We start from the raw sequence: 22,134 nt of genomic DNA on the forward strand, positions 1-22,134 counted from the left end.
AATTGCTCTCGCGGTACTTTGATAACATACTATTGGTCTGCGCATCGTTGCATGACGCCGAACCTATCAAGTGTGTATTTTGACACGTTTGAGACACCGTAACTCCGCCTTGGTTTTATGCACATGATAACTAAACTGTCATATAGAAGTAGCAGCTGACAACTTCAAAACGGGTCTTTTGCAGAACTAACATGAGTTCATTAAAAGGAAAGGTTATTACAGTGGTCGGAAGGTGAGGAAGCTTGTTAAAGTAGCGATGTTATAAAATGATGTGTTACTATGTTTATTTAGCAGATGACTGTGTGGTCCTTGAACTATGTTGTGAGTCTGTGGTGTTGTTAGTATGTATGGATGTACCAAATATTTAGCAGGAGTCAGCAGTGCACTGCTATGGGAAATTATATGATTTTCCCAAACCAAAGTAACATGTGAAAAAGTGACATTACAGTAAACATGTAATCCATATGCACAGTATGTTCATATACAGTTGATCCAGTTAATATTTTATTTATTTCCAATGTTTTTTCCAATGTTCTATATCTTTCTTTGTTTATATCTATGATGCTTTATAAAGTGGGCTCATTGGCCGCTCCTGGGCCATGGTGTTCCTGAGTGGAGGATACAAGGTCAAGATCTATGATAACAAACCGGGGCAAGCTTCAGGAGCCATCACAGAAATCAGGTCAATGGAAAACATAAGAAACAAGCAGTATTGTTTAACTTTTGTACTCTTATTGGCAATAATGTATGTCATCTGTGTTACTTCCCTAATTCATGTCATTTGTCAGCAGAGGGAGTTGTTGGGCTTTTATCTCTTATGTTGAATCTAGTTGCTTTGCTTAGATTACAGATGCATTAATGACAGGTTATCATACACACAAATAATCTCCTATCATAGGTACGAGTCACTTATTTCTATACTAGTCCTTTATTATTACTATAAACTAAAAAAGATTTATTAAATTTGTTTAAAGGCTTATTTAAATGCATATGTACAATTCATGTGATTAACATAAAATTTGAATGAAAGTGTAAGATAAATTTGTTTTAGCATTCCTTGACTCTAACTTTTTAATAGTACACATTTTAGTATTAATTTTTTGAACCACCAGCCCATATGTTTCTGTTGAAGAGTTTAACATGTATCCTAAAGCTGAATTGTATGTTATTTTGTTGCAGGAAACAGCTTGAGGAGCTTCAGCAGTCTAAAATGTTGAGAGGAAATCTCAGCGCTGCAGAACAGACAAGTCTGCTCAGCAGTCATGATGACTTGCAGCAGGCCCTACAGGATGCTTTCTTTGTCCAGGTATGGTCCAGCATAAATAACTTCCTGTTGACCTGAAAAGAAACCAGTGAGGCCAAAATCTTCCTGTTATTTTATTATGAAAAGAACAAACCAGCAGAAAAGATGAGTGATCATATGACCAAGACCAAATTATCTTTCCTCATTTAATCCATTAGTCACTTTGCAAAGCACACAAAACCAGAAGAAACATGTTTGTGGATATACTTCTGATAAAACATCCCAATAATGTCTTTTTTTTGAAGAGGGATTGGTCACTAATGGTCGGCTGATTAACTTTTGTCTTGACGCCCGGGTTTAAGTATTAAAAAGCATTGAGCACTTAGGATCCAAACATCTCTTAGCTGTTGGAATTTTCTTGTTTTTATTTATTTATTCATTTTTGATAGAAGAGTTGCAATGTGTCTGAGCTACAGTACTGTGCAAAAGTCTTAGGCCAATATCACCAGTGTTGTTGTTTTAGCAAAGTTTTAATCCATCCATATTTATTTTTCACTCTTTTTTTAAGAAACAAACAGAAAATACAGAAAATATGGACACATTTTCTGAACTAAATGTCTTCTTCAGGCATCAGTCAGTATTTAGTGTGACCTCTCTTGGCACGAAACACATCTTGAGCTTTTCTGAGGAGACTTGAAGTCCTGAAGTCATTCGATTAGAATTAGAAATTAGGATTTAATTTCATTTATGTTTAAGAGATCCTGCAGTTGCCTGCTATTGCTCAATTGGAAGGGGAGTTTACCCTAAATACTTGACACTTCAGCTTATACTTTTATACTGTTTTAATACTACATACACATTTCCTGTATTTTCTGGTTGTCTTCCAATAAAGAAATTGAGAAATAATTATATGATCACTATAACATTGCAAAAACAACAAATCTAATGGTAGCATAGTGGCCTAAGACTTTTGCACAGTACTATACATCTGTTGAAAGTGGACAGTCTCTGTTTGTCTCTGTTATGATGACACCAGCGTAAAACCATGTAGTATCATACCACAAAGTCCTGATATCCTAGTGTCCTTTGTTAGTCTTGTTAGTTATTAGTAAGTTAGTGATATTTTAAAGGGGACATATCATGAAAATCAGACTTTTCCTTGTTTAAGTGCTATAATTGTGTCCCCAGTGCTAGAAAAATGTGAAAAAGATCATCTCAGTAACTTAGTATTAGTAAACCATTCTCTGCAAGCATGTGAAAAAATAGGTCATTGAAATGTGGCTCCCCTTGTGATGTCAGAAGGGGATCTTATTATAATAATACTGCCCCTTAATCTGCACTATCCAACCACGACACTGCCATTTAGTGCAGAGAGAGAGAAAGAGAGAGAAAGAAAATGACAACACAATTGAGTTTTAATTTCAACAAACCTCCATTATGGTGATCAGTGTTTGCATTTATCAGCTCATTTGCATTTAAAAGACGCACCCAAAAACAGCACATTTTTGCACACATACAACGTGGCAATTTTAACATGCTATAATAAAGTATCTATTATCTATGGTAAAGTAAAAAAGTCAGCAAATATTCACATTTGTTTCCTCAACAATAATAATTACCGGTTACAGCTCACGTTTCAATTTTATTTGTTTTTACCACTTTTGTTTTTCCACATTTTTTGTACTTCAGTCATGGTAAATTTTTTACAGTTGCCTATGCTAATTGTTAACATCAAGTGTTCTTGTGCTATTTGTTTTCTTTTAATAGGAATGTGTGTTTGAGGACCTGGAAGCCAAACAGACAGTCTTTCAAGAGGTGGAGAGTCTTGTCAAAGAAAGTGTAATTCTCAGTAGTTCCACTTCCTGCTTGATGCCCAGCAACGTGTTTTCTCGGGTCCAGAACCGAACCCGATGCATCATATCTCATCCGGTTAGTGAGTTCAGATTTTAATATCATGTGCTGTCATGCTAAATAAATACATTTTTGTTATAGTCAGTAAATGAAATAAAAATTTAAACCTGGGGGCAAACCACCCAAAGGTTACCGGGTCGAGTCTCGCAGCAGGCAGGTAGCGACTAAGTTGCCCTTGAGCAAGACACGTTTCGCCAGTTGCTTCTCTGCAGTGCAATGATAGCAGCCCACTGCTCCGGGTGTGTGTTTGTTTATGACTTGTTTGTGAGACGTGTTTACTAATCACTGTGATGGGTAAAATGCAGAGGTCACATTTCGAGTATGGATTAACATATTTGACAATTGCGTCACTTCCAAATAAAATGTTCTTGACCCTTTATTTTTACAAAAAATTCCTCACAACTATTAAAAATTAATTGTATGGTATTGTACACGTTTTATGATATAATTTTCAAATTTCAGGATTTTATGCTGGCCTCAGCAAAGAGTCAGCTATTGAAGCTGTAATTGTGATGATATTTTGGCTCAAATTTCAGTGGATAGGTCAAGTTTTTCTTGTTATCTTAACTGCAGGTGCAAATGTTTTTTTGAAGAAGAATGGAGTCGGATCAGTATATTAGGCCCGGAGGGACTTGACCAGACTTTAAGTGCTTTAACTTTACCCAATGGAAATTCCACTCCCATCTCATGAGCAGAAACGTCTTTGTTTTTTGCCTGCCTTGCTGTCCTTCAAAGCAGTTTGAAGCAAATAGTTCACTTTACCTGTAATAAGTGAATGTTTAATCCTAAATGTCGAGCAAGTGTGAGCAGGCATGCAGTCAGTAAGACCTTCATAGCGGAAAAAGTTTAAAACAAAGCCCTTATCTTTAGCTCTGACAAACACAGATGTAGTGACCTTAGTAAAGATTTTTATTAACTGGTCATTTTATCATTAATTCACAGGTAAACCCGCCATACTATGTGCGTCTGGTGGAACTGGTGCCACACCCAGAAACACTGCCTGCTGTCATGGATGTCGCCTTTTCACTGATGACCGATGTTGGTCAGGCACCTGTACGTCTCAGGAAGGAAATTGACGGTTTTGCGTTGAACCGTGTTCAGTATGCAATCATAGCTGAGTCCTGGAGGCTAGTTCAGGTAGGTTGAGCCATGAAACACAAATCTGTGTAATGATTTTATTAAATACCTATTTGATAGTAGGGTTTATAACTCATTTATTCATTCGTTCATTTAAAGTCGCCATGAAACGGAAGTAGCGATTGTCTTATTTTCCCCGTGGTGACGTATATGTTAGTGAAACAGCTTTTAAAAATAAAAAAGGCAGGGCTGGATTTGAATTTTTCCATTGAGTTCTGATTGAATCGTTTGAAGTTGGGTCGTGTTGCTAATTGCTAATCGCAGCGATTTTCTCTCGGACCCTGCCCACCTGCCATACCATATGACCTGACGTAAAGAGTTTCGAAGAGGGGAGGAGATTTGCATTTTTTGATTAAGGATTATAAGGGCACATGACTTTTACAAAAATAATGAAGCTCACAGATCATTTATGAAAAATACCACAATATTTCAACACAAATTGCAGTTTTTCATTTAAATTTCATGGCGACTTTAAAGAAATTCAGGTTCTTTTATTATCATCGTACAGATGCAACATTGTCTATTGTAACTATAAAGCATATAAGCATATTCATGATTAAACTGAGAGAGATATGAGCCAAAACATGATGATGATAAAACATATTGGGGTGGTTTCCCAGACAGGGATTAGCTTAAGCAAGGACTATGCCTTAGTTTAATTAATTTCAGGAAATATAACTAGTTTGAACAAACATGCCTTAAAAAAACAAAAATTGTGTGCATTTTGAGGCAAAACAAAGGGCACTGATGTATTTTAAGATATGTCAGTGCAAGTTCTTTTCAGTTTGGACAGCTCTTACATTTATTTTAGTCTGGGAGTCTAATCCCTGTCCGGGAAACCGCCCCATTATAATAGTTTTAACTTTTTTTAAATAGTTCTAAATACTAAATTAGATGAGCAAGGCTGAGTATATTTAAGTAAAATAGATGACATACAAAAACCTCTTCCCCTTAAAATTAGTTATTTTGACTTTAGCCATTTCTGAACAGCCTTATTCCTGTAATATAAGGTTATGCATTTCTATGATATTAAATGAAATACAAAAAGGAATTAGAAGGAAAGAATGAATATAGGCTCTTATTGTATTTGTTACAACGTCACAGTCTTATCAGACGTTGTTTACAGATGATCGATTAGAAAGAAGAATACAATGTCTGTTCGGTGTTTCTCCTGAGAAACTTTCAAACAGTAAGCTTATCTTTCCTCACACTGGTGGTTTTGTTTCAGGTTGTACAGTACACCTGTATTACAGTGTATCAAATGAACATTGGATAGAGCGAACTGATCCACTTAAAAAAAACAAGCCTTTATTTGCTCTGTCCAAAACCAAATGCCAAGTCAGTGCAGCATTTTTACATAGAATGGGGAGATCTTACTGTAAAAATGAAATGGTACAGCATTTGAGTAATTCACATTAAAAACATTCAACTGTGATGTAATAGATCTGTGCTAGAATATGTATCTGCAGTTTTAAGGTGAAGTGAGGAGAGAGTAAATTTGGGAATTTCAAAATGTAACTATTGTTGCATCTCATGTAATCTAAACCAACACATTACATCCTTAGAGGTTTGGTCTTTATTTGTAGTTATTCAATAGTTGAATATTTATTATAATAGTTAGGTAAAGTAGAGATCACTTCTGTGCTGTGTCCAAAACAGATCTGTAACATTAGCTGGTTTCAATAGGATCAGTCTGTATAATACATGATTATAATACAATATATTACAATCTATCAAATATCTTGAATGCTACATCAATGATGCTCAAAGGTTTCATTTAGAGCACAGTTCTTATATTTATCTCTTAACAAATAATTGGGTTAGTTTACCTACTTTAAATTATCGTTTATTTACCCTTACACAGGTGCGAACTTGAAAACAAAATGAATATTTAGGAATAGTCAGATTGCTCTTCTTATTTGTCACTTAGTTTGAATATGAGCCAGCACATATGGTGCTATTCTTAGTGATTTCATTTTTTTACATTCTACAAAACAAAAATCTTTCTTTGTGTTTCACAGATAAAAAGAAAGTTGAAGTGGTTTGTGAATACATTTTGATATAGACATGTTTTTAAATTTAAAGGGACAGCTGAGTGACAAGATTTTGAAATGAGTGAGAATGGGGGTTTGACAAATAAGATGTTAAACTTCCAGAATGTTCTTCAAGAATGATTTGAGCATCTGCAGTATAGTGAGACAAAACTAGAAAGATAAATAAGAACAGTCAATGGGTTCCTACCTGAGGACATGCTGTCACTCAGTCATTTTAAGAAAATTGAACCATTTGTCTTGTCAGTCTTACACAACACTGTCACGTCTCTACAAAAAAAACAAACTAGTTGTACACAGGGACATGTATGACAACCATATGCCGCACTATAAGGATTTTTCTCTTTAGCAAAATCCAAATACTACACTCATCTAATATCATCGGGTGAAGGGAACTCTCGGTATTTGTTTTTTACAATAATACAATTACACAATCTCCAAATACTCTTCCAACTCTTCCAATTTTTCAATTTAATAATTTTATGTCATTTTTCAAAACTAAAATTGAAAATATTCACCAACAGCTGCCTCTTCACATAATATGGATGACAGTGCACTTCATTTATCTACCTCTTCCCCCCTTCTTCTTTATTATCTAGCTTCCAAATGTTAATGAAATATTTGATATAATCCAAAAATCAAAATCATCCACCTGCCAGCTTGACCCCTGCCCACAGATTTAGTTCAAACCTGTTTGCTCTCTCTCTCTGTTATCACTCCTGTACATAAGAAACCTGGTGCAAATCCCAACAATCTAAATAATTATAGACCAATCTCCAACCTGCCATTTATCTCAAAAATCCTAGAGAAAACTGTTGCTGCACAGGTCCATAATCATCTCATTAATAATAACCAATAATAATGACTCGGGTTTTCTCACTATTCTTATCCTCCTTGATTTGATCGCCCCTGTTGATACAATTTCTCACAATATCCTTTTGGACCGTCTAACTTCTATTGGTGTCACCAATACATCACTCAAATGGTTCACATTATACCTCTCTGCCACACTGAGTTTGTACAACTTAAACATGTTCAATCACAACCCTCCCCAGTTACTAGTGGTGTTCCCCAGGGCTCAGTCCTAGGCCCCCTCCTTTTTATAATTTATTTACTTCCTCTAGGTTTTATTTTCAGAAAAAACAATATTCAATTCCACTGCTACGTGGATGACACCCAGCTCTACCTGTCCACCAAACCCACCTCCATGCTCCCTCCATCTCCCCTGTCTGATTGCTTAGATGAAGTTAAAACCTGGTTCACTTATAATTTTCTCAAATTAAATAGTAAAACAGAAATTCTCCTTACTGGCTCCAAATTCACCCTATCAAAATGTTCCAATTTCTCCTTTTCCATCAACAATTCCAAAGTCTTCTCTTCTACTCATGTCAAAAGCCTCAGTATCCATCCATACCATAGAGTCTCTACCCACATTTAAAATCTCCCTCAAAACCCACCTCTTCTGAAAGTGTTACCCCACATGGAAAACTCTCTATCAAAATAATGAATGATTGCTTTACTGCTTTATTTTTCTATTTTAATCTTTTTAGATGTATCTGTTTTAGTTATATTTGCCTTTTTACTGTATTTTAGCTTGTTTAAACTGTAAGGTGACCTTGAATGCTATGAAAGGTGCCCATAAATAAAATGTATTATTATTATTATATTATTATTATTATTATTATACAAACAAGCGTTTAAATAAAATAAAGGTTGCTTGTATCCTGCTTTTAATTTGAAGACCAAATGACACATAGATACATCTTTTAAAATTATATTAGTTTGTCTAAATGCCCTTTGTATGGATGAACCTTTTTTAGTATTACCCTTTTTCCCATCAAAGGCAGTTACATTACAAGAGTTTCCTTCCTTGTAACCATTTTCCTTATTTGGTTATAACAGTGTCTTCCTTGTGGATTCAGTAATAATCTATAAGATTTGACTGTACGTTTATAAGCTTATCTTACGTTCATTAGTTTGGTCATTCTTTTTCTTTGCAATGTCAGGATGTTTTGTAATCCATTCATTTGACCCTGTGTTAGAATTTTTTCTTAAAATCCCCCTGTGGGGAAAATCAGGTTTTTATTGTTGTCTATGTGGTGTTTTAAACATGCTTTAAGGCAAGACATGTGCAAATGTATCATTCAACCCAATTGCTGAGTATTTCATCCATAAAATTGGAGAGTATTATTCCCATGGTTTAAAATTGCCTGGATTTCCAATGTCACAAACGTATAACCAATCAAATCACAGTTGAACGCGTGGATCAGTTGTTTGAATCATAGATATTATGTATGGATGCCGCATAGACTTAGTGCTAAAACAAATATACTAAAATCTTTTTAAGGAAGTCCTTCACTGCGCTGGTGTATATGTAAATTCTTAGTTTTTTTTTTTACTTAATGCAAGTAAAGTCTGTTATTTTCCTAAGAGGACTTGCTAATTGACAAAAAGCCATTCTCAACAGATGATTTTAGCAACTTCAGAAGAATCTGCTTGCATACCTCCTTAAAATGTCAAAGGCCAAACCTTAAAAGGGCAGTTATGTAGATGAACCAGTTAAACCAGGACATAAAGTGGTCATTGCAAACAATTAATTTATGTTTGTGGTAACCACACAATATGAGTGATATTCATTGGAACACCTGTGCCTACAGCTGTTTGAATTGTTTCAATACCATTGCTTAAATTCTCTTTGACCTAGTAAAGATACCACCACAAGGCTTTAGATAAGACGGATATGTAATCTTCTCATAACTTTATTTTTTGAAATGTTGAACGTTTTAGACTAGAGTTTTTCAACTACTATGTTATAGCACTAAGAGTGTTATGTTGTTATTTTACCATGCCTGCATTGAATTCATCTTATTGTATGGTAATCCGTGTGTTTGTTGTAGTCCAAGCAAAAAGATTTACTTTGGAAACAATAACTCGCGTCGGGGTTTGTACCTTTTGCATATCGTTAACATGTACTATTACACACCAAAGGAAATGTATAATCTTGAATTGGAGGATAGTTTATCTTTAAAGATATTAAGGATATACAAAAAAAAATGCTTTAGGTGGGTTTCACACACAGGCTCACAAACGTATGTGTCTTTTTTAACTAATTGTTTTTGTGTGATCTTGCATTAGTTTATTTCTAGTTATAAGTGGTAAGGATTTTGGTGTTTTTCACTGGAGGGTCATTTTAAGTTTGGTTGTAACGCCACACACCCGATTTGCAGCTCAAATCCACTTCGGCTTCCTCTCTCACTTCAGATGGCCCCTTTGAGAGAGAGCCAGCTCTGGAAAGTAGAGCGGCTGGGAAAGCTAATGGCTGCCCCTGATGATTACCACAGAGGAAAGGCCTTATTTCACGGTTTCCCCAGCCAGCCCGCCGCCTGGCGTCACCAAGATAACAGCTTCGTTGTTGCCCACAGGAAATTAACAAAGGCCACCCTGTCCCCCTCCTAAACTCTTCCCCACTACCCAGTCTGTGTCCAAGCTTTGATTTCAGCACAGTCAGGTCCAGGTATCTGTATAGCCACAGGTAATCTGAGTGCAAAGTGGGCCTGAAGCTTGGCATTACCATGCTTGCCTCCCCCTGCCATACCATCCCATTATTCTGAGGACACTGAGTTAAATGATAAGGGAAACTCAATACAGTGGGAGCGGCTTCAGTGCTGTTCCGATTGGATGAAAACGGGACAGCCAGCCTCCCATTTAACCCAAAACCTTGTTTTCAGTTGAACTACAAATCAGGATGCTGTTATTTTTAGATTAGAAGATCAGAACATAAGTCAATTACTTTACGAAACATTGTCTTTTATACAAATGTATGATAGATTGTCTGTAGCCAAATAAACTTGTCCTTTTTTTCGTCCAGGAAGGCGTGATCTCAGTAAAGGACATTGATTTGGTGATGTCAGAGGGTCTGGGCATGCGTTACGCTTTTATTGGTCCCATTGAAACCATGCATCTCAACGCACCGGAAGGCAAGCTACCACTTAACCAATGAAATTTTTAAAGAATACAACAATTACGCTTTTTCAAAGAGAGAGAGAGAGCAAAGTTTTGAAATCCTGGTTTTACCTTTATGCACTATAAGAGTGCATAAGATGCTGAGAAAACTGAAACTGGGCACAAATGAGTGTAAATCTATGTGTATGTTAAAATCTCATGTTCGTAGTAAATATCAGAAGGCAGTGTGAAATGTGTAGTATGACCCTGCTCCCCCCATGAACTCTGCTTTGCTATGTGAAAAATGTCCTTTTAATGAATGACAGATTAATTTTCAGCCTCAGTACTGCCTCCTTGTATTAAATGTGAGGTGTTACTGTACTTTTACACTATAGTGATAAACCCCCCTGTAACAGACCCCTGTTTCTTTTTTTGCAGTAATGACAGGTTTGTTTCTCAGAATTTGTAAGGGAAGAACTGTGCCTGAACTTTAAAAGCATGATACGCTTTTTATCTCCTAAGAACCTTCTAAAAAGCATTCATGCCCTTTTAGTCAGGAGCTACTCAAGTTATGCTTGAATACTTGCAAGTAAACAACCGACTTGAGTGTCATTTGAGTTATTTTGGGCACATTTTTACATTGATAATTATACAGTCTGTATAATTTTATATGATGCTTCTGTAATTTCTGATATTATAATATTTTATCAGAATTGGGTTACATTAAGGCTGTATTTTAAAACTTATTTGATCTATCTTCTATGTTTTGTTTGTTCAGGTATGGAAGACTATCTCCAGCGCTACAGTGAGGGCATAAAGAGGGTTCTTAAATCTTTTGGGCCTGTTCCAGAATTTTCTGGAGATGCAGCAGCTAGGATTAAAGAAGTAATCATTGCATTTTTGGTCTTTCACTGTGAAATTCTTGTATAACTGTATTTTAAAGAAATACAGAAATCGTACGATTATGACATTTTATCACTCACTTTAGGAGATCTGTGAGCTGATCCCTGCAGACCAGGAGCACCTCACAGCCAGGAGAGAGAGAAGAGATCAACTGCTGATGGGACTGGCTAAGCTGAAGAAATGATGCTGCGCCATTAGACACTACCTGAATGAAAGGGAGATCATCTGAGTCAATGATGTCTTTGGGAACACCAAGAACTGTTAGTTCTCCACTAATGAGAAACAACATTTATTCATTAAAAAAATTACTGTAACAAAAGTTAACCTCAAATGGCTCAAGAGTAAACATGCAGGGAGTTTCATTTAATTATGTACATTTGTGAATTATGCTAAAGAAGTATTTGATTAGTAAGAAATACTTGTTTCACTGAAAATACTGAAGCACTTTCTTCCTCATAGTAAGTGTACTGTGAAATGTACAATTAAAGGGAAAATTAAATCACTTAGCCTATTTAGTGGGCATGTCCTTCTGATCCACCCTAACTGTTTGACTCACCTTTTAATACCCATGCATGTCTTCATAGTGACCTAGTTATAGTTATATATACACACATACATACATATTATTATTTTTTAACAGCAGTTGTACTTTTAAAAAATATAAACGAGCAAATAAATGTAGGCCTGATTTAAGTATGCCAACACAACTAACTGTTTGACTGTAAACCTCACTCATCCTTAAAAACTCACATTTGCAACATGGCCTACGCAACAAAATATGACCCTGCTTGTGAAATCCTAGCTAAAGTCATTTTTTTCATTTACATAAAATCATAATCTAATAAACACTCTAGTGAAATTATAACTTTGGTATATTTTACATGTCAAAGATTGAAATTAAATAAGTGAAATAATTTTGGGTCACAATTAATCTTCAACGCTATCGAAATATTGTTGTACTAAATCCGACGCTGTGCAGACTGATCGGAATATGACATCAAAGTACCGCGAGAGTGGTTGGAAAGCTCGCTCTCGCGGTTCTCGCTGCGCCACATGAAGTTAAGTTTAAACGCCTATTGATTACACTTGTCCAATGAACGTTGTGACTCCGCCCGATGGCAGGTGCACCTTTCCTTGAGAAACCACTAAATCTGTGCTCTCCGTGCTCCATCAAATCACTTCATCCTTTTCTCGAGACCGTGAAGGATCTCTGTTTACCTACACATTTATAACTTTTCAGCTAGGAGGATAATCATGCATTTCATTTGAGTCAGTTTGTAGTGGGCTGACAGGTAAGTTTGTGAAATAAATCTCACCATCTGATATTTCTGACGGGGATTTTAACTTCGTCTCGAATGTCACCACTTTTTTTACCAGATGCTTAAAGAATGTGGCATTTTAAAATATTTTCGGGTTAATTATTTATTGAAATTAATTATAATTTTATGATGTACATTAATTATTTGTTTAAATTAATTTCCTTTTTGTCTGTGAATAGTTTGTCGTAGTTTTTGGTATTCTTATGGGTATGAGGTTGTTAAAAAAATACTGAACAATAAGATGTATTACAACAGTTGTGTGAATTCATATTTTAAGACTGTAAAGCTATATCATATTTTATATATATATATATATATATATATATATATATATATATATATATATATATATATATATTCTTATATTTATATTTATATATACATACATATACAGTTTGGTAGATATCAACAGTCAATAGTTATCGAAAAACTCAGTTTTACAAAATTGTTGCATTTGTGTAGGCTATTTTGTTGAAAATGGTTTAATATTATATGAATACTCACATTAAATGATACAATAATTATATTCAAGTTTATTTACATTTTATCAACTGTTCACACTTTTGCATTGTTGCAAAGCTGCTTTCAGTTAATACATATTATAAAAAACGGTTCGTTTGAATGCTTGATTCTGATTGGCCAGTCACGAAATTTGCATAGCTATTTGTTATTCCCAGATAACAACTGCTCAAAACAATAACACAGGGTAACCCGGATGCTGCAAATTATTTTGACAAGTACAGTTTAATATTACTAAAATAATTTAATAACACATATGACATTATATTTACAGATGATTAAACCAAATAGTGTGTTTATTACATTTGACCATCTTGTCTTTAAAAATGAGCAAATCAAAGAATTCAAATCAATATGTAATGTTCCTTACCAGGGATAAATACATCCAGGTCACATCCTGATCACACGGTCGGGGCTTAATTCTGCAATAAAACCCGACTACCTATACATTATCCCTTACATATTAAAGGCAGTACACTAAAAAGTGCTGGGTTGTTTGAACCCATTGTTGGGTCAAAAATTGACATTTTAATTTTCAGTGGATGGGTTTGTCCATATTTTATCCCGTCATCACTCTTAAAAATAATGGTGCTTAAAATGTTATTCACAGTGATGCCATAGAGGAATCATTTTTGGTTAATCAAAGAACCATTTTTTACCTTTTTATACGTTTTCTCTACAAATAAACTTTTTTGAAACAGAAAGGTTCTTCGGATGTTAAAGGTTCTTATGAAGCGCCTTAATTTTTAAGAGTGATGGGTTGGAACAATATTATTTAAAAAAGGAAAAAAAATATATTAATGTGTCGTTAAATCTCTCTCTCTTTCTCTCTCTCTAAATTAGGAGCTGTAAGCAATAGTAGACAGGATGAGCTGGGGAGCTCTTTATGCCCAGCTGGGAGGGGTAAATAAACACTCCACCAGCTTGGGAAAGATCTGGCTGTCAGTTCTCTTCATCTTTCGTATTTGCATCCTTGTAATAGCTGCCGAGACAGTCTGGGGAGATGAGCAGTCTGACTTCACCTGTAACACACAACAGCCCGGCTGCAAAAATGTTTGCTATGACTTCTTCTTTCCTGTCTCACACATTCGTTTCTGGTGCTTGCAGCTCATCTTTGTTTCAACGCCAGCTTTACTGGTAGCCATGCATGTGGCATATCGCAAACGCAATGTGAGGAAATGCCTTGTGGCCACCCGTGGTGACAGTGTTAAAGAAACTGACCTGGAGAGCCTGAAGAAGAGACGTCTACCCATCACTGGCCCTCTTTGGTGGACCTACACCTGCAGCCTTTTCTTCCGCTTGCTTTTTGAGGCAGGATTCATGTACGCCCTTTATTATGTCTATGATGGGTTTCAGATGGCACGTCTTGTAAAATGTGAGGAGTGGCCCTGTCCCAATAAAGTTGACTGCTTCATATCACGACCGACCGAGAAGACTGTCTTCACTATTTTCATGGTGGCATCTTCATCTATCTGTATTGTGCTCAATGTGGCCGAGCTGGGGTACCTGATTGTCAAAGCATTGCTGAGGTGCTCGGCCAGAGCTAAAAGGAATAAGTCATATGGGCAGCATGATAAAATAGCTAAAGAAAAGGCATACCTGCAGAACCAAAAGAATGAGAGGTTGTTGTCATCCATCTCAGACTCCTCAAGCAATAAAACAGTTTAAGATAATTCCTGCATCCAGTCTAAGTCAACCAACAAAGAGGATAATTAGCTTGTAGATGTTGACAGTATTTTTTTCCACAGCATTATCTATAGCAGCTTTATAGCAGCTTGTCCTGAAAACAATTACAAACTGTTTCAGGTTTATTCCAAAGCTTTGATTTTTTCAAAGACAAAATATAAGTCTATGGTACAGTTTGGATATGCTAAAGCAGAGCTTGTTGTCTAAAAAATATGTGGGGCTGTTTGTTTTTCTTACAATGCTTCCCTATCACTAGAATTAAAAAAGGGTGACAGTGACTCCTAGTGGTCACTATATACAAGTGAAGTCTTGGATCGATTCCTTTCTTTGCACAAAATTCATTGTCCTGTTTTTGAGGGCTGTATTGTGTTGTAGACTGCATGGACAAAGTAACTGTTGCTTTATTTTAATGTCATTAATTTTGTTTTGTGCACAACATAAATGTCTATGTCTAGTGGCTGTTTCTCTTCCTTTCTTATTAGGAGAACTGATTTCCTGTAGGGACATCATCAATTTATGTTTTTTTTTCTTCTGCTTTTTGGTGAATGGTTCAAACATTAGATTTGTAGTGTTTCTAAAGGTTATTCTTGCACTGACCCCTACTTGGGATCTCTTATCAACTTTGAACTGTGCCTTGTTTTAGTCAGGAACCTTTTCCTGCTCTCTGCAATGATCGTGCATCGAATATGAATGAATATACAGTCGCGTGAAAATGTTTACTAGTGGCGCGTGCTTAGTCTACCTGTGGACATCTGAGAGTGCGTTTATTTTGGAAAGTTAACCATGATTTTATTATAAAGTGAAGATGTTTTTATCATTTGTATTACCACCATTACTATTTGTATTATAACGTCACATCATTTTCGAGGCTCTCCGGTTAACAGATTTGTTTGTTAAGGTTTTGGTAAAGTTCCTACAGTATTGTCACTCGTTTTCACAAGGTCCTGTTTGTAAAATAAATGAATGCTTTTATGTTTGGAATTTGTTTTTGGCTAACATTTAAACTTTGTATGAATCTTCTAATAAAAACTTTATGAACGTTTTATCTGTTTTGTCAGTATTGTGATTCTGAAAATGAGTTCTCAGGAAAACCAAACGAGGACTGTCTATTTTGGGCTGTAATGACGGAATACTTTCCCAGGCAGTGTCCACTATTTCTGAACTGTTCCCTGGAGTGCACGCGTTTTGTTTAGTTACTTTGTTTAATTACAAACATGCTTTTAAATGACTTTCATTACACTTCCAGAACGAAAGAGATGTCCAACTTTAGAAAATGAACGCCTTTTTTTATAAAAGATAAAAAAATAGTAGCTATGTTGTTGTGCTTTGAGTTTAACTGAATCTGCTTTGGGAAGAATTTAAGGAAGCTTGGCAAACATTACGCATGCGCAAAGCTCATCCAGTCAAGGCCCATAGAGGCTTTATCAAATTAAAAAACTCATTTCCCGTGAGTGAGCTTTTTGGTTTTTTAGGCATTTGTTTATTTATATTATTAAACAATTTTTATAATTGATGTTTTGTACAATACACCTTATTTGATGGGTTATTCAAACGTGAAGGCATCAAAAGCAACGCTACAATTGTCCTCACTTTACTTTCGATCACTACTGTAGGCTACATATTATCATAAATGGAGAGTAATGTAAAAAAAATACTCGTGTATCCGAGTATTTTTGAAGTAGGGGCGATGAGTTGACAGGGGCGTGGCGTGCGCGCGCACTGTCGTTGAGCTCATGCATGGCCACTCAATGTGACAGTAGCGATGGCTGGGAACGGGAGACAGCAGCGCGTGGTCAGAGCCCGTCTCCACACTCGATGTGCCATGAAAAATTAACTGCCCCGCGACAACCTGACCTCCAGTCTATGTGTGAAGAACTTTTGTGAATGAATAAGTTTGGCCGACCACTTTGAAAAGAGTTTGGTAAGCTGGCAGTGCTGCCAGGATTTGGGAACAGGGGGAGCGGGGAGGGCTCCTGCTACCTTGGGAGGTCTGTATGCTTTTCAACGCACTCAAACTGGATAATGCTTTCTATAGATAAATTTGGCAACTTCTGTCAAGGTATGCTTGATGATTGATGAATGACACCTTTTAACAAATTTAGTTTACAAAATAACTCATTAATGGTAGGCCAACAGCATGCTGTGAATGATTTTTACCTAATAATAATAATAATAACATAATTTAGTTACATATAACTAATTGTATTTCATGTATTTGGAGAAATCCTCTGCTGTTTGATGTCACAGGTTTGAGCCCATTATAAGTGCAAAGAAAATCTGGCACTCTTTTTATGACATTTTGACCTCGTACCTCAATGTAGGCTACAATATTACAAAATTTTTGAAAAACTTTTTAACGTTATTACCACCAGTTTATAACATTAAATTTAGTTTTTTGTAGACTGATCAAGGAAACCAAAGACTTTAATAAGTGAAAAGAATAAGTGCTAATTTAAAAGATAATATGATAACAAAATAAAAATAAAAACTCTAATAATAATAATAATAATAATCATTTAATAGCCATTCTGAACATAAATTACTGTAATAAAGCACAAGCTGTTTAAACATTTACCATTTTATATAAAACTAGTATATTTGCTAAACACAAAGTATACAATGTTTATTTTTATTTTAAGAGGTCATACATTTTAATACTCTTTTTATATTTATTTAATTAAATACAGTTTCACCAATAAAAGTATTGCTTACAGATATGTGTAGCTAAAATACACAAAAGTGATGTATTTTAATATAACTACTTTCTTTTTTTAGGGTTGTAGACTTGATATTGAACCTTAGTCAATGGATTTACCGCCCTCAATACAACAACATTTTAGTAAGTAAAATTATTATTTCTATCTGTTGTATGCATTGTGCTGTTGTCTGGGGTTTTGTTTACTAGTTGCATTGATCAGAGCTTTAACCAGCTGTCAGATCTAGCTCAATTGTACTATTAATTTGTGCTTTATATGATAAAGATAACTATGGTAAAAATCTTGAAACTAACATTATACTGTAACACTTAATTTATTTATGTCACTTACATAACAACAGGTTGAATAAATATTTATACTTTTGCAAATGATGACAAAATTATGATAAACTTTACTTCAGATCATGAACTTTGACATAAAACTGTAGAATGGTAGGGTTTTTGCAGTGTATTTTATTACATATTTCTCATAGATGTCCCAAAAAAAATTAGACAGAGCCCGCCACACTTCATTGTCCAATGCTTTCATCTGTTTTTGAACATTATAATGTTGATCTCAGCACATGCCTGCTGAGCAGTGAAGCGAACAGGTGAGAGAGAAAGAGATTGTGTGTGTATGTATGATGTGTGTATGTGTGTGTGTGCGTGTGTGTGTGTGTGTGTCAGTGGCTGGAGAGAAAGCCAGCCAGATAGAGTTTGTTACACCGTTCATTGCCAGGTTCATAGCAGCCAGTTAGAAATAGACAGAGGTCACAAAATCAAAAAGTTGTATTGTACAATAAGTTTATGTAAAACGTTTTTTAATGATTTTTTGTAAAGGCTGTGTCTGTATTAATTTGGCCCATTTTCCTAAACGTCATTTGATAAACTCTTCGACAAATTCTTCATCAGGGCTGACCGTTTGGATCTTACGTACAACCGTGAAATGCTGTGTGAGTGTCATGTTTTAGATGTGAATAGATGTTACAGAAAAGTCAGCTTGTCCTGATTGCTTTCGTTGCGTTCATTGTGTTTGTGAATGTACATTTACCATGTGGGCCTAGTCGGAGCCACCGTACCCATATGTGTTTCGCTGTAAAGATCTAGTACATTAAAGGGTTACTTCACCCAAATGTAAAAATCCAGGCATCATTTATTAATGATTATATACTCTGATGGTTACTTTTCTTCACCTAACTTTGGTCTCTTTCTCTCCTTGTTTCCTCTTCACTGTAGACTGTACTTTCTCTCTAGGCTAGAAATCGTGAAGCATGGGTGACTGGAGCTTTCTTTTCAGGCTCTTGGAGAACGCACAGGAACACTCAACCGTGATCGGCAAAGTCTGGCTGACCGTGCTCTTCATTTTCAGGATCCTGGTATTGGGGGCGGCGGCAGAGGAAGTCTGGGGCGACGAGCAGTCGGACTTCACCTGTAACACGCAACAGCCCGGCTGTGAGAACGTGTGTTACGACGAGGCCTTTCCAATCTCCCACATCCGCTTCTGGGTGCTCCAGATTATTTTCGTGTCCACGCCGACGCTCATTTACCTGGGCCATGTACTGCACATTGTTCGTATGGAGGAAAAGCGGAAAGAACGCGAGGAGGATCTTCGAAAGGCCAGGAGGCTTAAAGATGAGAAAGAACTCCTGTATAGAAACGGAGGGGAGTCTGGTGGGGGCGGCAAAAAGGAGAAACCACCAATCAGAGACGAGCACGGAAAAATCCGCATTAGAGGCGCCTTGTTGCGTACCTATGTGTTCAACATCATTTTCAAGACCCTGTTTGAGGTGGGCTTTATTTTAGGCCAGTATTTTCTATATGGTTTCCAGTTGAGGCCCCTGTATAAGTGCAAACGGTGGCCCTGCCCTAACACCGTGGACTGCTTCATTTCAAGGCCCACGGAAAAAACCATCTTCATCATATTTATGCTTGTGGTGGCTTGCGTGTCTCTTTTGCTGAATTTGTTAGAAATCTATCACCTCGGATGGAAGAAGGTCAAACAGGGCATGACCAATGAGTTTACCCCGGACCACGAGCTACTGCTCGGTTCGGACGCACCAGAGCCAGAGTCCTCGATCGCGTCGCCCAGAACCGCCCCTCCCACCCTCAGCTACCCGCCGGACTACGCGGAGGTGGCGGTGAGCAGCGGTGCGTTCCTGCAGCCTGTGTCTGCATCCTCCACGGCCGAGTTCAAGTTGGACCCTCTGCGTGAGGAGCTAGAGGAGTCTTCCCCTTTTTACATCAGCAACAACAACAACAACAGGCTGGCCGCCGAGCAGAACTGGGCCAACATGGCCACCGAGCAGCAGACTCGGGAGAGGCACGGCGCCTCCCCTTCCCCTTCCTCTTCCTCGCGTTCCTCTGGTAACGGGCGGCGAGCCAAAGATGCTGCTCAGCCCACCAGTACTCCACCCTCCACCGGTGGCAGTTTGAGCGGGGGGGCGGAGGAGGCGCACGTCACCACCACGGTAGAGATGCACGAACCCCCCGTCATTTTCACTGATGCTCGACGATTGAGCAGAGCTAGTAAAGGCAGCAGCGTGAGAGCGAGACCCAGTGATTTGTCGGTGTAGAGTCTCTCTAGCTTAGCCCCAAAGGTCATTTGCAATAATGCACAAACAAACACACAGAGAGGAAATGAGAGGCAGATTGCTGGAATTTGAAAGTTATTAGGTATATAGTACCATTTGTAAAGTTACACACTCATGCAGTCATCACACAAAGGTGTTACATCATCTCCAAAAGTCAGTCCAAAAGAGGTGTAAAGGGGTTTGGTTGTGATTTTATAACAGATGACAGCTGAATGATGTTCCGGTGGACGGTGTGCATGCCTCTGGATTACATAAACTATATATGCAATATATTTAACACTATTCAATTCGGTTTCAGATTTTTTGCTTTAGTCTTGAAAACACAATTCATTTGGCTATATTAACCAAATTTAATGCATTGAAAAACAAAACTAAAACAGATATAAGTCAAAAATAACAAATAAATATGTTTTGGAAGATAAGAATGTGCTTGCACTTTTGCGCAGGTAATATTTGTAGAGCTCGGATGCAAAACCCTTTAAGTGCATTTGTAGTTTTCTTGTAAATGAGCATTTTTATCAGGCAATGAAAAGGTAATTAGTAATTAAAATGTTTTATTTTCACAAATGTCAATTTAGTCTTTGGTATTTAAAAAACTGCAGTCTTTTGCTGCCAAACCCTCTAAGTACATTACTCCTTTTTTACTTAAAGTAAAAGACTCAAAAATTGAGTCAATATCCTAATATATTCAGTAATGCTCCTTTAACCTTGTAAAAAAAAACTTTGCACTTTTGACATATGCGTGCCATGGTTCATCCAATTCTTCTTCCGTGCACTTAGAGGACTTTGCCAAGAAACCACCATGGCGTTTATCATGGATTCGGTATTTCCGAATGGCTCGATGCCAGGATTAAGCTGATACTTTTAAGTGAAAGTATTTGATGGCATACATGCCCAAAGCATTCGTTTAATATCATTATCTCATTTCTGACCTAGGTGGCGTTTAGTGGGTTTTGCATCTGAGCCCTTCATTTATTTACTAATTTAACATTTTTCATGCAGTCAGTTCCATTTAGTAAGTAAATTGTTAAAAGTGGCATGACACGGCAAAGGGATCAAATATCAAAAGAAATAAGTGTTCATTAATTATGGTATAAGCATGGACCATTGAGTTATTGAACATTTACAAAGCTTGGGTGTGTATTACCATTGACTAGACCAGGAGGTTCTTTCACAGTTATTATTTTTAATGGTTAAGGCACAACTCACTGAATCACAGATCCCACCCATGTATTATTATTATAAGTCATTGCATAAATGATGGCCGAATATTAGGTTACAATTATGGACTACAGAAAAAGTGATAGTTAAATGCTCTTTAATGACCCCTTTTTTGATGTTGTTCACAAGCACCCGTTTAAATCTAGAACATGTTCAAACTGCTGTCTTCAATTATTTCAACGCCTGCCTCTACATTTCCTCACTTTACAGATATATCAAAATGTTTGGGAGAAACTCAAAGTGAAAAGCACATAGCCCTGTGCCGGTGGCAGACTTTATTGCATTACTATACTAAGAGAGAAAACAGTCCTCCGTATAGTTAAAAACGTACACGGTAACATTTGAAAGTGAAGTATTTAGATAACTGTTGTACTACTGAATGGTGCAGTTTTAATTCATATATTATTTGTTTTTCTCTGGACCATGTTTTTTTATCCCCAGTTGCCTTTTATCAATTTCATGATCTGAAGTTCTGCTTCTGTTTTACATTTGAGAGTTTTGACACATACAGTATCGCCATCAGAAATATATTTTGACAATCTGGCATGGGGAGTACAAACTCTCAGTACAAGTGACATTATCATTGGTTTTGTTACAAAAAACTTGTACAACAGTTACTAAAACATTGCTTTTCTGTACTCAGTTCCTGGTGGCCCAAGTAGTACTTCAAAATGGACTTTGAAGGATGCTGAAGGTCCCTCATGCCGATATGGAGTTTATCTCCATTTCTTTTGTTTTGTCCAGTTTCAGGTTACTGTAGGTCCTTATCACTGACTTCTGCTGTTAAAAGCACATGACTTCTGCCACAGTGCCAGTAAAGAGACTAGGCCATCCAAAACAACCACTGCAGGTAAACGCTGCAAAATGGCGGCACACATTATATATTTAGCTTATTTTGGAAAACCCCTACACATAA

At 36.7% G+C, this 22,134-nt stretch overlaps 3 protein-coding genes across 6 annotated transcripts; all 3 read left to right on the forward strand.

The window, feature by feature from the left end:
• Positions 1 to 73: 73 nt before the first annotated feature.
• Positions 74 to 11,698, forward strand: cryl1 (crystallin, lambda 1). Of its 2 annotated transcripts, XM_055214726.2 has the most exons (9): positions 74 to 232; positions 575 to 682; positions 1,180 to 1,306; positions 3,011 to 3,172; positions 4,097 to 4,291; positions 10,211 to 10,319; positions 11,063 to 11,169; positions 11,273 to 11,379; positions 11,410 to 11,698. In XM_055214726.2, exons 1-8 carry the CDS (start codon positions 192 to 194, stop codon positions 11,369 to 11,371), a joined length of 948 nt encoding a protein of 315 aa, XP_055070701.2. In that variant the 5' UTR covers positions 74 to 191; the 3' UTR covers positions 11,372 to 11,379; positions 11,410 to 11,698. The 2 variants fall into 2 exon arrangements, with proteins under 2 accessions (XP_055070701.2, XP_055070700.2); XM_055214725.2 differs by having other exon boundaries at positions 11,273 to 11,698.
• A 524-nt stretch (positions 11,699 to 12,222) lies between these two features.
• Positions 12,223 to 15,753, forward strand: gjb8 (gap junction protein beta 8). 2 transcript variants are annotated; one of them, XM_055214728.2, is made up of 2 exons: positions 12,223 to 12,479; positions 13,869 to 15,753. In XM_055214728.2, exon 2 carries the CDS (start codon positions 13,893 to 13,895, stop codon positions 14,691 to 14,693), a length of 801 nt encoding a protein of 266 aa, XP_055070703.1. In that variant the 5' UTR covers positions 12,223 to 12,479; positions 13,869 to 13,892; the 3' UTR covers positions 14,694 to 15,753. The 2 variants fall into 2 exon arrangements, with proteins under 2 accessions (XP_055070703.1, XP_055070704.1); XM_055214729.2 differs by lacking the exon at positions 12,223 to 12,479 and adding an exon at positions 13,628 to 13,748.
• A 672-nt stretch (positions 15,754 to 16,425) lies between these two features.
• gja3 (gap junction protein, alpha 3) lies at positions 16,426 to 21,819 on the forward strand. Of its 2 annotated transcripts, none has more exons than XM_055216072.2 (3): positions 16,426 to 16,770; positions 17,487 to 17,550; positions 18,643 to 21,819. In XM_055216072.2, exon 3 carries the CDS (start codon positions 18,678 to 18,680, stop codon positions 19,977 to 19,979), a length of 1,302 nt encoding a protein of 433 aa, XP_055072047.2. In that variant the 5' UTR covers positions 16,426 to 16,770; positions 17,487 to 17,550; positions 18,643 to 18,677; the 3' UTR covers positions 19,980 to 21,819. The 2 variants fall into 2 exon arrangements, with proteins under 2 accessions (XP_055072047.2, XP_055072048.2); XM_055216073.2 differs by having other exon boundaries at positions 16,426 to 16,632.
• The last annotated feature ends 315 nt before the right edge of the window (positions 21,820 to 22,134 follow it).

The sequence above is a fragment of the Misgurnus anguillicaudatus genome, chromosome 17 (genome assembly GCF_027580225.2).
Source record: "Misgurnus anguillicaudatus chromosome 17, ASM2758022v2, whole genome shotgun sequence".
NCBI lineage: Eukaryota > Metazoa > Chordata > Actinopteri > Cypriniformes > Cobitidae > Misgurnus > Misgurnus anguillicaudatus.